The following is a 14962-nucleotide window of genomic DNA, read 5'->3' on the forward strand; positions in this document are numbered from 1 at the left end:
AAGAGGGATGATGGGTGTCTTACACATGGCTTCCCTGCATGTGTGTCTTATGTGACAAGCAGCTGTGGTCCAGATGCTCCTGAGGAGCAGATACATTATTACAAGCACATTCCAGTCGCATGACGTCTGGGAAGAATGGCATGTACCAGTGAATGCCAGGAGCATTTTGGTGAAGGAAAGCACACATTATTCAGACCATTTATTAGTGAGAATTGCCCCTTTTATATTGAGGCTTGTGAATGGCTTAATGGCATCAGACCAGGTCATCAGTGCTCTTTCTGTAGCTTACCTGTGCATCGGCTACTCTAAACCAATTGACCATACAATGGTCAACTTTGAAAATACAGTTTCTATACCAGGACTTGTACATATTTTTCCATTTTAGAATTTAGTTTTTACGCTGACCTTAAGAGAACCATAGTAATTTGAGGAGAGCAATCAGCTGATCTAGACTTTCCAGAGTTGAAGCCAGGCTCACGTCCCTCCTAAACATACTTGAATAGCCAGTTTTAGCCTTGTTGGTTATAGATTTGGTGTCAGTCAGAGAAAGCTAGTTAAGAGACTGCTTTATCCAAGCTCTGCTGTTCCAGCTCAGCTGCCTGTGGTGCCTTCTTACTATTTCCTCATCAGTGGGACTCACTGTATCTCAGAGAGCATGTAGAGCCCTCTGGTCAGGGTCCATTTCTTAGCTGACAGACACCTGGGGGAGAGGGGGAGTGTGCAAAATTGTGACCTTCTTGCTTGAGAGGAATTCTTCAACATTCTGCTTTTCTTTGAAAGATTTTACTTTGTAAGTGATAAGTCATTATGAATTTTAAGCTACATACCTTTGAGCATAAAGAAAGCTTAGATCAAACACGTAACACTTTGAAGAGAGTGCTTCAATAATTTTTTTGTTAAACAATGAAAGATAGTACACTTTGTTATGGGGTAACATAAATATGAAAATGCTATTACTCTACATAGTACTGTTTTAAAATTATATTTCCATTCTTCAAGGTGATTTCCCATGTGTATTTGAAATCAGATCATTTGAATGAAAAAAGGAAACCTAGAAAGTTAACTACAGAAATAATTTATAACTAAACTAATATGTCCTTGTATGAAACTTCTAAGTGAAAGCAAGTATTTTGAAGTTCAAATTTTATATCTACCTGTAATAGGCTAAAAGTGTAGTGCATTTCTCCTGCTTTCTTACTTCTCTATTTACAGTGCACTGGTAGCTTGGATACTAACTGGAAAATTAAGCATGTATGGAACTGTCCAGTCAAGCCTTGGCTGATGAAGGATGAGAGCTGGCTATGAGTTTACTAGTAGCTGGTGCTCTACCAATGGAGCCAGCCTCTGGCTGTGAGATTGATGCCACTGAGCGACTGCTGCTGTCAGGGAGGCTTGGCAGATTTCTTTTAGTGTTTAGGATTTGGAAAGATTCTTCCTTTGATTCTTGGTTTCCTCTGTTTTCTGTACTTTCACAGAGAAATTGGCCTGTACAAAAATGAATAAATTAATCCGTTAATTGCAGAGTTAAAAAGCATTCTCAAGTAATTTCTGATTTGAGCAGTGATCTGCTTGTTTTTAAGCATCAGTACCCCCTCCCACTGACCCCCTCCTCCCCCAAGGTAATGTAGTATGTGGAATCTTGATATATTCAGAAAGGCAGCTGTGATGGGAGGGAAAAACTGCCAGGGAAGGGGTGACATTGTCCAAAAAGGAAGGTATTCTTTACCTGACTGATATAATTGTAACTCCTCTGTATATCATCTTTATAATGACAAAACAAAATTTAAAAAGCAAACCAAAAAGGCAGCTGTGGTGCTACCTTGGTGAAGGGCTTGAGCCAAAGCTGTGTGTGCTTATAACTAGAGTGTGTTTCTGAACTTGCCACCAAGGACAAGGAAACCACAGCTCTGGGAACCAGGTTTTTAACTTCTTCATGCAGCAAGGAAGGATCTCATGCCATTCTGCTGTGCTGTTGGCCCATCTTTTCTCTACGGAAAGACATAATTATGAAATGAGGCATTAGAAAAAGCAAACATTGCCCAAAGCGGTAGCTTCAAGAATAAGCCTGAAGTTTCCATCAAGAAAGTTTTATTTTTTTCTCTTTGGGCTGGGAAGGTAGCTCAGTGGTAGAGTGCTTGCCTTGCATTCATGAGGTCCTGGCTTGGATTCGTCAGCACCACATAAACAGAAAAAGCCAGAAGTGGGGCTGTAGCTCAAGTGGTAGAACAGTGCTAGCCTTGAGCTGAATAGCTGAGGGACAGGGCCCAGGCCCAGAGTTCAAGCCCTACAACCGATGCTGCCCTCCCGCCCCAAAAAAAAAAGTTAATTTTTAGCATTTACCTTAAAAAATATTTCTGAACTAAATTGTGTACGATTACCTAACAGTTTATGGTTGTTTTTTTTTTATTTTTTTTTGTTTTTGGTGCTGTTGGAAATGAATCCAGGGCCTTGCACAAGCTGAACAGTCTACTAATCTACATGTCCAGCCCAGTTACTGTTAGAAATAGCTCAGATCAGGATGTTGGGATGTGATGTCAGAATAAGGGACTAGAAAACCGGAAGTGGCGCTGTGGCTCAAGTGGTAGAGTGCTGGCCTTGAGCTGAAGAGCTCAGGGACAGCGTCCAAGCCAGAGTTCAAGCCCCACGACTGACAAAAAAAGACAATTAAAATTCAAGGGGCTTCTAACAGGATGTCCTAATTAAAATGCAGCAGGAAAAGGATATAACTAAAATGTAATTACCAAGGGCCAAACCACCTGGCCAAAGCAGGAACTTTTCAGAAAAAACAGCTCTCATAAGATTAACAGAAAGGAAGTAAACTAATAAAAGAAGATGCTTTTCTCACACTATTTTTGGTAACTTAAGATCTAAATACTTGAAAAAATTATGGGTAATTATGCTGTATAAATACAATTTTTTATTTTAAAATTCAGTATGTGAATGTCAGATTATATAATGCGTTTTTGTTTATAATCTTAAAAAACGATTTTAAAGCAGAAAAGTGCTTTTAAATCCATGGTGGATTTGTTCTAGGATCCCCGTAGATACCAAAATATGCAAATGATTAAGTCTCTCATATAAAATGGCACAGGGCTTACAAAACCTGTGTGTACCCTCCTGTATAATGTTCTAGAGAATTTATAATGTCTAATAGAATGTAAATACTATTTAAATTGTTGAAAAGTCTATACGTATTTAGTACAGCTGCAATTAAGTGAATGTTTTTGATCCATGGTTGGTTGGATCCATGGTTGAAGAGTACTGTACATTTATTTATTTTTGTAGCAGTCCTGGATCTTGAACTTGGCCTGAGTGCTGTCCCTGAGCTTCTTTGCTGAAGGCTAGCACCCACTTGAGCCACAGCTCCATTTCTGACTTGCTGGTTAATTGAATGTAAGAGTCTCACAGACTTTCTTGCCTGGGCTGGCTTTGAACTGTGATCCTAAGATCTCAGCCTTCTGAGTATCTAGCATTAATTACAAGTGTGAGCCATCAGCCCTGGCTGTATTAAACATTTTCTAAGAAAACATTTTTTATAATTTCAAATTTTTATAGTCTTCACATTTCTTAGAACAAAGTACAACAAGCCCATTTTATTTGTGAATTTTTTTTGCATGCCGTTTTAATCTAACATGCTTCCTCCCAAAACAAAAGACCAGATTTGATAGTTTATGTTCATAATCCTAATAATTTAGGAGGATGATTAAGGCTTGAGGCAAGCTGAGACCCCCATCTCAACTAATAATTGGGTATCATTGATGGCTCATACTGTCATCCTAGCTACATAGAAAACTTTAAGTGGGAGGATTTTAGTCAAAGCTGGCCAGGATGGAAATGTAAGACTTATCACAAAAATAACTAAAACATAAGTGGCTAGGAGAGTGGCTCAATTACCTGCTTATTAGCAAGCTTGAGGAACTGAGTTTGAACCCCAATACCACCAAAAAAAAGAATCCTCAAAACAAAAATTTTGTATGTATTTGTCTATTTTGTGCTGGTCCTGGGGCTTGAACTCAAGGCTTAGGCATTGTCCCTGAGCTTTTTTGCTTAAGACGAGTGCTCTACCACTTAAGCTACAATTCCACTTCTGGCTTTTGGGTAGTTAATTAGAAGTAAGAGTCTCACAGACTTTCCTGCCTGGGTTAGCTTTGAACTACAATCCTAGATCTCAGCCTTCTTGAGTAGCTAAGATTACAGGAGCCATCCACCAGTGCCCAGTTCAAAATCAAATTTTTTTTTTTTAATTTTACTGTAAAGATTCTGTACAGAGGGGTTACAGTTATATGAGTAAGGTAATAAGTACATTTCTTGTCGAGCATTGTTACCCCCTTCTTTGTTTTTCTTCTCCTAGTATGCACATTATACTTAACTCAGATGATACAGAGAAGCTCTGAGTCTCATATTATGAGCATTTGTATTTGAATTGTTATGTGATCTGCTGAGTGTCACTCTTCCTCTAATTCTGTAAAAATGTTCCTCCCCACAACAAAAGGTAGCCAGGCTTATGACTGTAATACTAGCTATTCAGGGTTGAAGTTTGAAGCCAGCCCAGGTAAAAAAGTCCATGCAAAAATGTTGTACTAGAGGTGTGGCTCAAGTGGTAGAGTACCACTATGAGCAAAGAAGCTGAGTGAGAGAAAAAGGCTCTGAATTCAAGCTCCTATACCAGCACACACACAAAAAGCAAGCAGTGCCCCAAAAGCAAGGTCTAAGTTATGATAATCTTCCTACAATTTTAGATTTGTTGAAAGACAGCAAGTTGGGCAGCATTATATAAATCAGACATCTGCAGTATACCACCAAATTACATACCTCTCGAGCACTCCTGGGTTTTTCTCAGTGGTGGTCTTGGAATCATATACCTGTGGATACCAAAACTCTAATGTAAAGTCAAGATCACCATGAATTTTATTAGTAAGGAATAAGATTTAAAAGTAAAAGTGCTGCCAATTGATTTATCACATAATTCCTGAACACAGGAGATCACCATTTATATATGTAAAAAATATAGCTTTGGAGGAGAAGAAAAACATGTCTTTGAAACCATAATTTTAATTAGTTTTTCCACTACCTGGAAAGAAAACATTTAAGAATAGTATCATTAAGACAGCTCTGATAAAAAGTATAGTCACTATTATATATTATAAAGCAGATTCAAGCTATTATACATTCACATATGATATAGTACTAGTGGATACATTTAAAAAGATATTCATTGAGACTTGATTCTACTTTTCCAGCAGAGGGCCCAAAAGATGGTATGACACAGCTATATTAAAAATGTGCCTTTTTGTGTGTGTATGTGTGCCCATAGAGAGTTTTGAACTTAAGGCTTCACGTTCTCTATTGGCTTTCTTGCTCATAGTTAGCCCTCTACTACTTGAGCTACACTTCCAATTTGTTGCTTAATTGGAAATAGAGTCTCAAAGACTTTCTGATTGGAATGGCTTCAAACACAGATTCTCAGACTCCTGAGTAACTAGGATTATAGGTGTGAGCCACTGACAGCTGGCTAAGAAATGCACTTGGTTTCATTAGCAGCACAGATCTTAGCACTCACTTTCTTCGTGAATACCAGCTAAAAACCATTTTAAAAAATGAAAGAAAAAGAAAACAAAGTAAAACCCACAGCCATTGAATTCATACAAAAATGACCAAATAAAAGCAAGCAAGACTCAACCTCACTAGTATTTTATGTTATTTTCTTTTCTTTTTTTTTTTTGTCGGTCATGTGGCTTGAACTCTGGGCCTGGGTGCTGTCCCTCAGCTCTTCAGCTCAAGGCGAGCCCTCTACCACTTGAGCTACAGCGCCACTTCCGGTTTTCTGGTGATTTATTGGAGATAGGAGTCTCACGGTCTCTCCTGCCGGGCTGGCTTTGAACCACAATCCTCAGATCTCAGCCTCCTGAGTAGCTAGGATTACAGGCGTGAGCCACCAGCGCCCTGCTTATGTTATTTTCTTAAAGTATAAATCATCTTTACTTCATTGCTATTTCACATTTCCCACTTCATTACTCATTTTATATTTCCCGCATCCTTATCACATATATACATTGAATATTCTGACTGTACAAATCTGTCATGTTTAATAGTGAGAAGCTACCTAGGTGATGCCAAGTAATGCCTCATTGTTTCAAACCACAATCAGAATACATCATTTCAGGCAGAAGTGGTGGCCAGACACTGCTCGTTGGGTTAAGGATCTGTATTCGATAATTTGCTCAAATACCCAGGAACTAAGGGAGAACTTTTATCACTGTACTTTGTTTTTGTGTTCAACCCAATATTTTTAAATCTTTGATACTTGGATAGAAACAGAAAAGGTAGGATTTTTGTGGAAAGAACTTGAAAGAGCCTGGTGCCAGTGGCTCACACCTGTAGTCCTAGTTACTCCAGAGATAGAGATCTGAGGATCACAGTTCAAAGCCAGCTTAGGCAGGAAAGTCTATGACACTCTTCAGTTAATCATCAAAACCTGGAAGTGGAGCGATGGCTCAAAGGTACAGTGCTAGCCTTGAGCTGAAAAAGCTCAGAGACAGCCAACACACAAGCCCAGAGTTCAAGTCAGAACTGGAAAAACAACAACAAAAAACTACCAAGGTTGATGTCCATTCATTTAACCAGTATACTCAAATATATACCTGTAGTTTTGTCAATGGTGTGCTCAAATGCCTTCTTGTTAATTTTTCATTCTGTTTGCAGGCATGCGTGTAGGGAATACCGGATTCACAAAGAACTGGATCATCCCAGAATAGTTAAGCTGTATGATTACTTTTCACTGGACACTGACTCGTAAGTCTGCCATTCTAGCAATGAAAGCAAGACTTAGGTGAAATCTTTGGCAATTGTTTAATAATCCTCTATGTTATTACCTGGCATAACAGGTAAGCTCTGGAGCCCCTGGGCTTATCTAGAAGTTTAGGAACATTACAACAGTTAGAAAATGTTTCTGTGTAGGAGTTTGGCCTGAGTTGGGGAAACTATATCCTAGATGTGGTTTACAGGTATCCCCTTTGCCTCCTAGGGTAATTCTAGGAATTTCATTCTATTCAGCCAACAGCTATCTTGGATGGCTACACAGATAACTAGCCCAAATTACCTCAGAAATCATGTGATTTTCCTTTTTTATTAAGGAGCTCTTGTACCAAGCATAGAATGTATGTTTCTGAATATCATTCAGGAAAATACCTTAGTTGGAGAGTAGGAGAGGGAGGACCTGGTCAGGTCTCCACAGGTAACACCACATTGAGTGGATTCCTTAACTTTGAGTATATCCCTTGAATATTAGATAGGGATTCCCCTACTCCTCCCTGAAGTATAAATACTAAAAACATTTCAAAGATAAATAGAATGACTTGGAGTGTCTTCTGTTGAAAATTATTTACATACTTTTTGGGCTGGGAAGGTGGCTCAGTGGTAGAGTGCTTACCTCGCATGCATGAGGCCTTGCGTTTAATTCCTTAGCACCACATAAACAAAAAAGCCAGAAGTGGCGCTGTGGCTCAAGCGGTAGAGCGCTAGCCTTGAGCTGAAGAGCTGAGGGACAGTGCCCAGGCCCAGAGTTCAAGCCCCATGACCGACCAAAAAAAAAAAAAAAAAATTAGCCGGGTGCTGGTGGCTCACGCCTGTAATCCTAGCTACTCAGGAGGCTGAGATCTGAGGATCGTGGTTCAGAGTCAGCCTGGGCAGGAGAGACCGTGAGACTCCTATCTCCAATAAACCACCAGAAAACCGGAAGTGGCGCTGTAGCTCAAGTGGTAGAGCGCTCGCCTTGAGCTGAAGAGCTGAGGGACAGCGCCCAGGCCAAGAGTTCAAGCCCCACAACCGACAAAAAAAAAAAAAAAATTACATACTTTTAACTATTGTGATGCACTGAAGTGATTCCATACTATTCTTTTAGCTTTGTTTGTCCCATTTGTATATGATGAATTTTCACCAAAAATAAGCCAGACCATTGTTTGGTTATTAAAAGTGAGATTTTGTTTCTGTTTCATGTTGATCAAAGATGTGAAAGTCTCAGATTTTAGCACTTCAGATCAGAAAATACACGTTGGAGATATTCATTCTCAAATAGAGTACTAGCTTGTCCTGCTATGTTTTGTAAGATGCATAAGATTTTGTTCAGTTTTGAGATTCCACAAGAGCATGTGTTAACCATCAATGTCAGTGCTGTTTGAAGTTCAGTCTCAAGTTGCCCACCCTGAACACCCCAGTGCTAGTCCTGACCTGCTTGCCTTTCCCTGTTCTACATTAAGGAAGGAGGTTAGCCCTTGTAGGCTGTGCTTTAATGGACTCATGTCAAGTTGATGTCCATCTAGGTTCAGCTGAGGGAGGAACACGGAGTTTTGAGTTTCCTCAGTGACCCTGAGTTCTAGTTGAACTATTTTTTCCTGTGATTATCTGGTTTTAGGTTGTTAAAGGCTTCCTGTTATAGATGATTGCTGGGGTTGCCTCTCTGGCCAATTTGTCTTCTCTGATCTTCCCTCATTTGTGTGATCAGTTTCCTGAATTAAAACCTGTTTTCTGTCTTAAATACTCAAGTGGTTTTTGTTTTCTGGCTAGACCTGATTGATAGACACACCCTGTCACAATCTAAGTTCTAAAGGTATTTATCTCAGGGCTCACTGGGATACTCAGTTTAGAAAGACATATCAGGTTTTTTTTTGTTTGTTTGTTTAAATTTTTGTTTTGTTTTTTTGTTTTTTTTTGGCTTAAACTTGGGGTCTGGGCGCTGTCTCTGAGCTTTTCTGCTTCTAGGCTAGCACTCTACTTGAGCCATAGGACTACTTTTGGCTCTTTTTGGTGCTTGAGATAGGAGCCTCTCAGGCTTTCCTCCCCAAGCTGGCTTCGAACCACTATCTTCTGGTCTCAGCTTCTTGAGTAAGTAGTTTGGATTATAGGTATAAGCTACCAGTGGCTGGCTTTACATCAGTTTGTTATTTATTTATTTTTTTTTAATTGGTCGTGGGGCTTAAACTCTAGGCCTGGGCACTGTCCCTTAGTTATTCAGCTCAAGGCTAGTGCACAGCAACACTTCCAATTTCTTGCTAATTTATTGGAGATAATAGTCTCACAGACTTTCCTTCCTGGGCTGGCTTTGAACTATGAGTCTCAGATCTCAGCCTCCTTAGTAGCTAGGATTACAGGCATGAGCTACCCGCGCCCAATTTACATCAGTTTTTAAATATCTTGGAAGACAGACACATGACCTGTAAGGCTATCAGTGGTGTGTAATTTTAAATGTGGGTCTGTATGATCTATTGACCATAAAAAGAATCCATACCATATTGTAACACATTTGTGTAATACTGTATAAAACTCCTAGGAGACAGACTATGCAACTTGTTTTTGGGATCTGGGCAAACCCTAGGTTTTTCTCAGTGCTTACAGGGAGAAGTGTATACTTGATCCCATATTTAGAAATGGGTATATGATGTGGTTATGTAAAAGAGTACTTGGCTAGAACATGTTTAACACATACACATTATAGTTCTTGCCAGTGTCCTTAATTAATGGTGTAGATTCAAGAAGAGTTATACCTTGGTGAACTTCAGCTGGGTCAATGCCAACGTAGAAGGGTACTAGAGGCTCTTCAGGGAGAGCAAACACTTTTCCTGTGACATAGCAGATATGGATACTGAGTAAAGAAAAGTATTTTAAGGGACAAAGGAGAAAGGAATGAAAGAAGCCAATAGTTTCTGCTAGGAGTGATTGAGATCGTTGTAATCTGCTTGTTCTTACCCCAAGGTTAAATGTTGGTTTATTTGTCTTTAGGTTTTGTACAGTATTAGAATACTGCGAGGGAAATGATCTGGATTTCTACCTGAAACAGCACAAATTAATGTCGGAGAAAGAGGCCCGATCCATTATCATGCAGATTGTGAATGCTTTAAAGTACTTAAATGAAATAAAACCTCCCATCATACACTATGACCTCAAGCCAGGTATGTCTAACTTTTAGAAAACAATATTGGTGACTTTTTCAGTCTTTGAAGTGATTGGATTTTATTAAGTTAGACGATTTGAGAGGAGTCAAGAAGACCTAACAACATCCATTTGTAGATTGCCTGGGTAGTGTGGGAAGAAAGGTATTCTGGCTGCCCAGGGCTGGTTTTAAGGACAGTGGGTGAATGGGATTAAATAATCTGAAGAAACTGCTCTTATCTGCAGAGCCAGGGCTACTCATGGTCTAAGTTCTATTGAGCAACAGTTATCCTGGCAAGTTCAGTTTTGTTTATTCCTATTACTCATACTGTCTAGCAGTTCTTCTTTGGTAAATGTACCCAAAATTAGCAATTTACTTTACACATATTTCATTAAATTATGGCAGCTTTTAAAAATATTTTTGCATTATTAATTAATCATCTTTGATGACTTTGATAGTTATCAGTAATAAGTAAAGACCAGATACACTTCTTATTTCAGTTTTGGTTGTTATTCCCAAGAGGTTCGTTTTTTTTTTTTTTTTTTTTTTTTTTTTTGTTGTTGTTGTTGTTTTGTTTTCTAGGTATCTGCATATATTCTATGTAGGATTACTCAAACCATTTTAGGATTATCTTGGCCTGGGTGTTAGAAAACTAGTCTTACTAACTTCTTCTGTGCCAAAGTTGTTAACTTTGCTTTACTCTTCTGGTAGTTACATATTAATCTCACTATTCAGTGTTCTTCAGTGTTCACGTGACTTAAAAAATCATACTGAGGTGGTTTTTCAAATATAGCTATTATGTGATCTAGTTCTCTGTCACTGAATTCAACACATCCCTATCATAGGAGCTATAGGTGGCGCTGTGGTGCTAGCTTTAATAACCTAGCATTTTCTTTATTCTTCCTCTCCCCTCCAATTCCCTCTCCCCTCCTCTACCCTCTCCTTTTCCTTCTTTCTTCCCACTTCCCTTTAAAATTGCCATTCTTAACAGGGTTGTATAGCAATCTTACTGAAAGTTAGTAGGAGATTTTCCCATCATTCGTTACCCTTCTGTACAAGTGATATTTTATTTTGGCAAGTTATTTTTATTTCCAATGCTTATAGTAGTGTAGGTTTGGCACATTAAGCAAGTAATTCTTGGAAAACAGAAATTTCTAGCAGACGCCAAAGACTCTTCCCCAGCATCCAGAGTTAAATTGTTTTATCCCAGAGATTCAGAATTCTGTTGTTCCCTTCATGTCTGTTAATACATTGTGTTTTTCTCTTATTAACTAAAACTCTGCTTATTCATAAAGTTTTTTTTAATCTTTTTAGGTAATATTCTGTTAGTAAATGGTACAGCATGTGGAGAGATAAAAATAACAGATTTTGGTCTTTCCAAGATCATGGATGATGATAGCTACAATTCAGTGGATGGCATGGAGCTAACATCACAAGGTGCTGGTACTTATTGGTAGGTATCCAGGAGGTCTACTGGGTTAACTTGTGGAGATGTAACTGCTGTTCTGAATTCTTGAGAATTGACAGTTTCTGTTTTCTGCCTGCTAAGACAGAAATGTTATAGCTGTTTTAGCAGTTTGGTCCTTTGTATTAATTTATCTTACTTTTTTCTTTCCTCTTTTAAAAACACTTTGGCTAGAACTTGTGTGTGGCCAGGTCTTTCAGAAAATATGTATCTCCACTGGGCTAGCCTCAAGTCTGTAGAGAATGAAGTTGCTCATGTGCAAGTAGAGATCTTCATGAGTTAATGAGAGATGAAGGACTTGTTTCTAGAGTTACCGGAGGAGAAACAACAACAACAAAAAAAACCACTTATAGGCTCACACCTATAAGTGTAGCTGCTCAGAATGCTGAGATCTGTGGATCATGGTTCAAAGCCAGCCCAGGCAGGAAAGTCCATGAGACTTTTTTTTTTTTTTTTTTTTTTTTCAGTCGTGGGGCTTGAACTCTGGGCCTGGGCACTGTGCCTGAGCTCTTCAGCTCAAGGCCAGCTTCTACCACTAGAGCCACAGCGCCACTTCCAGTTTTCTTGTGATTAATTGGAGATAAGAGTCTCATGGACTTTCCTGCCTGGGCTGGCTTAGAACTGCAATTCTCAGATCTCAGCCTCCTGAGTAGCTAGGATTACAGGTGTGAGCTACCTGTACTGGCTTGTGAGACTCTTATCTTCAGTTAACTACCAGAAAACCAGAAGTGGTGCTAAGGCTTAAAGTGGTAGAACATTAGCCTTGAGCAGAAAGAGGCTCAGGGACAGCATCTAGGCCCAAAGTTCAAGTCCCACGACTGACCAAAAACAAACAAAAAAACCCACAGCATACCATGAAATCTATATGAAAAAAGTGAACACAATTGACCAGAAGTTAATCCACATACATTAGCCATATTCTAAAAGGTTTTGAGGCATGTTTCTTCCCACCATCTACTGTCACCTACTTCTGTCTGCCAGTTCTGTGTCCTCTCCTATTCTTGCCTACTCTTCCCCCTTCCCCCTTACTGTGACACTGAAAATCATAAGGTACACTGTGGCATACAACTTTGTGATTGTAGAAAGGTGTTAACGGAGGTTTCTTCCTCTTGAGGTGGTGACTCAGAGCCACATATTGACATTTGTGATTTTGAACCTGGAGAAGCCCCTCCTTATCACTAAAAGAGGGATAATGTGCTCTTGTCACTTACCTTTCTGACTGAGAGCTCTGGAGTTTAGCAGAATACTACTAGGAAGAAAGAGGCATGATGAGGAAGAGACAGAGAGTGAGCCATTAGCAATAAGCAGGATGAACCTCACTCTCCACAGTTGATCTGCTGCTAACACTGTGTGGACAGTACTCTGCTTTCCATTTCTCCTTATTCCTTGTGGTGGAGATGGTACCTATACTAAAAGTCACTCTAAATTAATACTTCAGAATCCTAACTTTAAAATAGAACCTATACTTACTGTGTTTATCCATTATGGTGGTTATTGTGAGTCAGTATCCCTCTCACTAAGTGATGTAAAAATACCTGATTTTTGGAAATCCAGGGGAAAAAAGGTCTATATACCTCTATTGTATAAAGTCCCTGGAACTTTTTTTGGGGGGGGGGGGGGTCCGGTTGTGAGGCCTGAACTCTGGGCCTGGGCGCTGTCCCTCAGCTAGCACTCTACCACTTGAGCCACAGTGCCACTTCCCGCTTTTTTTCTTTTTGCTTATGTGGTGCTGAGGAATCGAACCCACGGCCTCATGTATGCAAGGCAAGCACTCTACCACTGAGCCACCTTCCCAGCCCAAGTCCCTGGAACTTTGAGCTGTGTGTCTGATAGCTTGTTCTTGAAAGGTGCAACATTTTCATGTCTCAAATAGTTATTGCTTCACTAATGCTATATTTGCTTAGCTTTAAGAATTCAAATTTGAAGCTGAGCACCGGTAGCTCACATCTATAATCTTGTTACTCACAAGGCTATGATCTGAAGATCTGGTTCGAAGCCAGCTCAGGCATGAAAGTACATGAGAGTATTTCTAATTAACTACGAAAATGTTGAAAGTGGAGCTGTAGCTCAAGTGATAGAGTAGTTTCCTTGAGCAAAAAAAGCTCAGGGAACTGGGTGCTGGTGGTTCATGCCTGTAATCCTAGCTAATCAAGAGGCTGAGATTGAGGATGGAAGTTTGAAGCCAGCCTGGGCAGGAAAGTCTGTGAGACTCTTCTCCAACTAATCACCAGAAAACTGGAAATGGCGCTGTGGCTCAAGAAGTAAAGGGCTGGCCTTGAGCTGAAGAGCTGAGGGACAATGTCCAGGCTGAGTTCAAGCCCCAGGATGGACTCCCCTATCTTCCCACCCGAAAAAGCTAAGGACAGTGCCCAGGCCACACAGCCCACCCTCCCACCCCCGCCCCTGAAAAAAAATCTTTAGAATTGAAATTTAAATAAAAATATTTTGTTTCAGAGTAATCTGTTTAGGGTAGTATGAAGGGTGTATGTGAGGAAAGGTTGGCCACATGGTGCTAGCTGGTGTTCAGTTGAGGGTTCATCTTAGTGTTCCTTCTATTGATTATGAGTCCTTTTTTGTGATGAAAAGTAAGAAAACTTTTTTATGTGTTCTTATAAAGACTTAAAGACTCTCTCTACAGGTAGAAACAATTGTCATAGTCACCATCGTCAATATGTTACCCTCTTATATGACCCAAAGACATATAAACAGGTTAGGTGGATAGAACAATTTAAGTAACTATTAGCAGTGTTTAGTTGTTCCATTATTCTACATTGATGACTTTTTTTTTTAAGATGCGTGAGCTTAGGTTATAGCTTGAGTATCATTTCTATACGAGGACTTCCATTGAGATGGAAATGCAGCTGCATGTTTTGTTGTTGTTGTTGTTGTTGTTTTAATACACTTTTGTCACAGATGTCGTCTATTCTCTTTCCCAAAGTCTTTGTAGGCAATGAGAATTCTTGTTTTCTTTGTTATTTGGGTAAGATACTAGTTTATTTCTTCATTTACAGATGGAGAAACTGAGATTTAGGGGATAATTTACCAGACATGAACTGTCAAGTTGGTGGTGTCTTACATTCTAAAAATCTTACTAAGTTATCACTTGTCTTTGGATGAGTTCATCAACCCCTGTTTTTCTCTACCACCTCCACAAAAGTTATAAATCCAGCAAAATGGTCATTTTTAGAATCAAAATTATATTTGCTACTTCTTAAAAAATCATATTTAGCTGGATACTGGTGGTTTACACTTTTAATCTTATCTACCCAGCAGGCTGAGCTCTGAGGATTATGATTGAAGCCAGCCTGCACAGGAAAAGTCCATGAGACTCTTACCTCCAGTTAACCACAAAAAGCTGGAAGTAGAGCTGTGGCTCAAATGGTAGAATTTGCCTTGAGCAAAAAGAGCTCAGGGACAGCACTCAGACCCTGAGTTCAAGTCTAGAATTGGCACAAAAAAGAAATCATATTTAACTTCTGTGTGTTAAAAAATCAAGAACTAAACCTGAGTGCCAGTGGCAGGCACACCTCTGTCTTTCACGCTCTCTTTCTTCTCTTTCTCTCTCTCCCCCA

General features: G+C 39.5%; 1 protein-coding gene across 3 annotated transcripts in view; it reads left to right on the forward strand.

Moving 5' to 3' along the window:
• The window catches only part of Tlk2 (tousled like kinase 2), a 104381-nt gene that overhangs the window by 80609 nt on the left and 8810 nt on the right, over positions 1 to 14962 (forward strand). For all 3 annotated transcript variants that reach the window (XM_042673653.1, XM_042673651.1, XM_042673652.1), the window contains exons 17-19: positions 6703 to 6792; positions 9775 to 9944; positions 11240 to 11378. In XM_042673653.1, coding sequence (XP_042529587.1) covers positions 6703 to 6792; positions 9775 to 9944; positions 11240 to 11378 — 399 coding nt within the window. The remainder of the gene's footprint in view (positions 1 to 6702; positions 6793 to 9774; positions 9945 to 11239; positions 11379 to 14962) is intronic.

Source organism: Dipodomys spectabilis, unplaced genomic scaffold (assembly GCF_019054845.1).
Source record: "Dipodomys spectabilis isolate Male_0828 unplaced genomic scaffold, ASM1905484v1 ptg000018l, whole genome shotgun sequence".
NCBI classification, from domain to species: Eukaryota; Metazoa; Chordata; class Mammalia; order Rodentia; family Heteromyidae; genus Dipodomys; species Dipodomys spectabilis.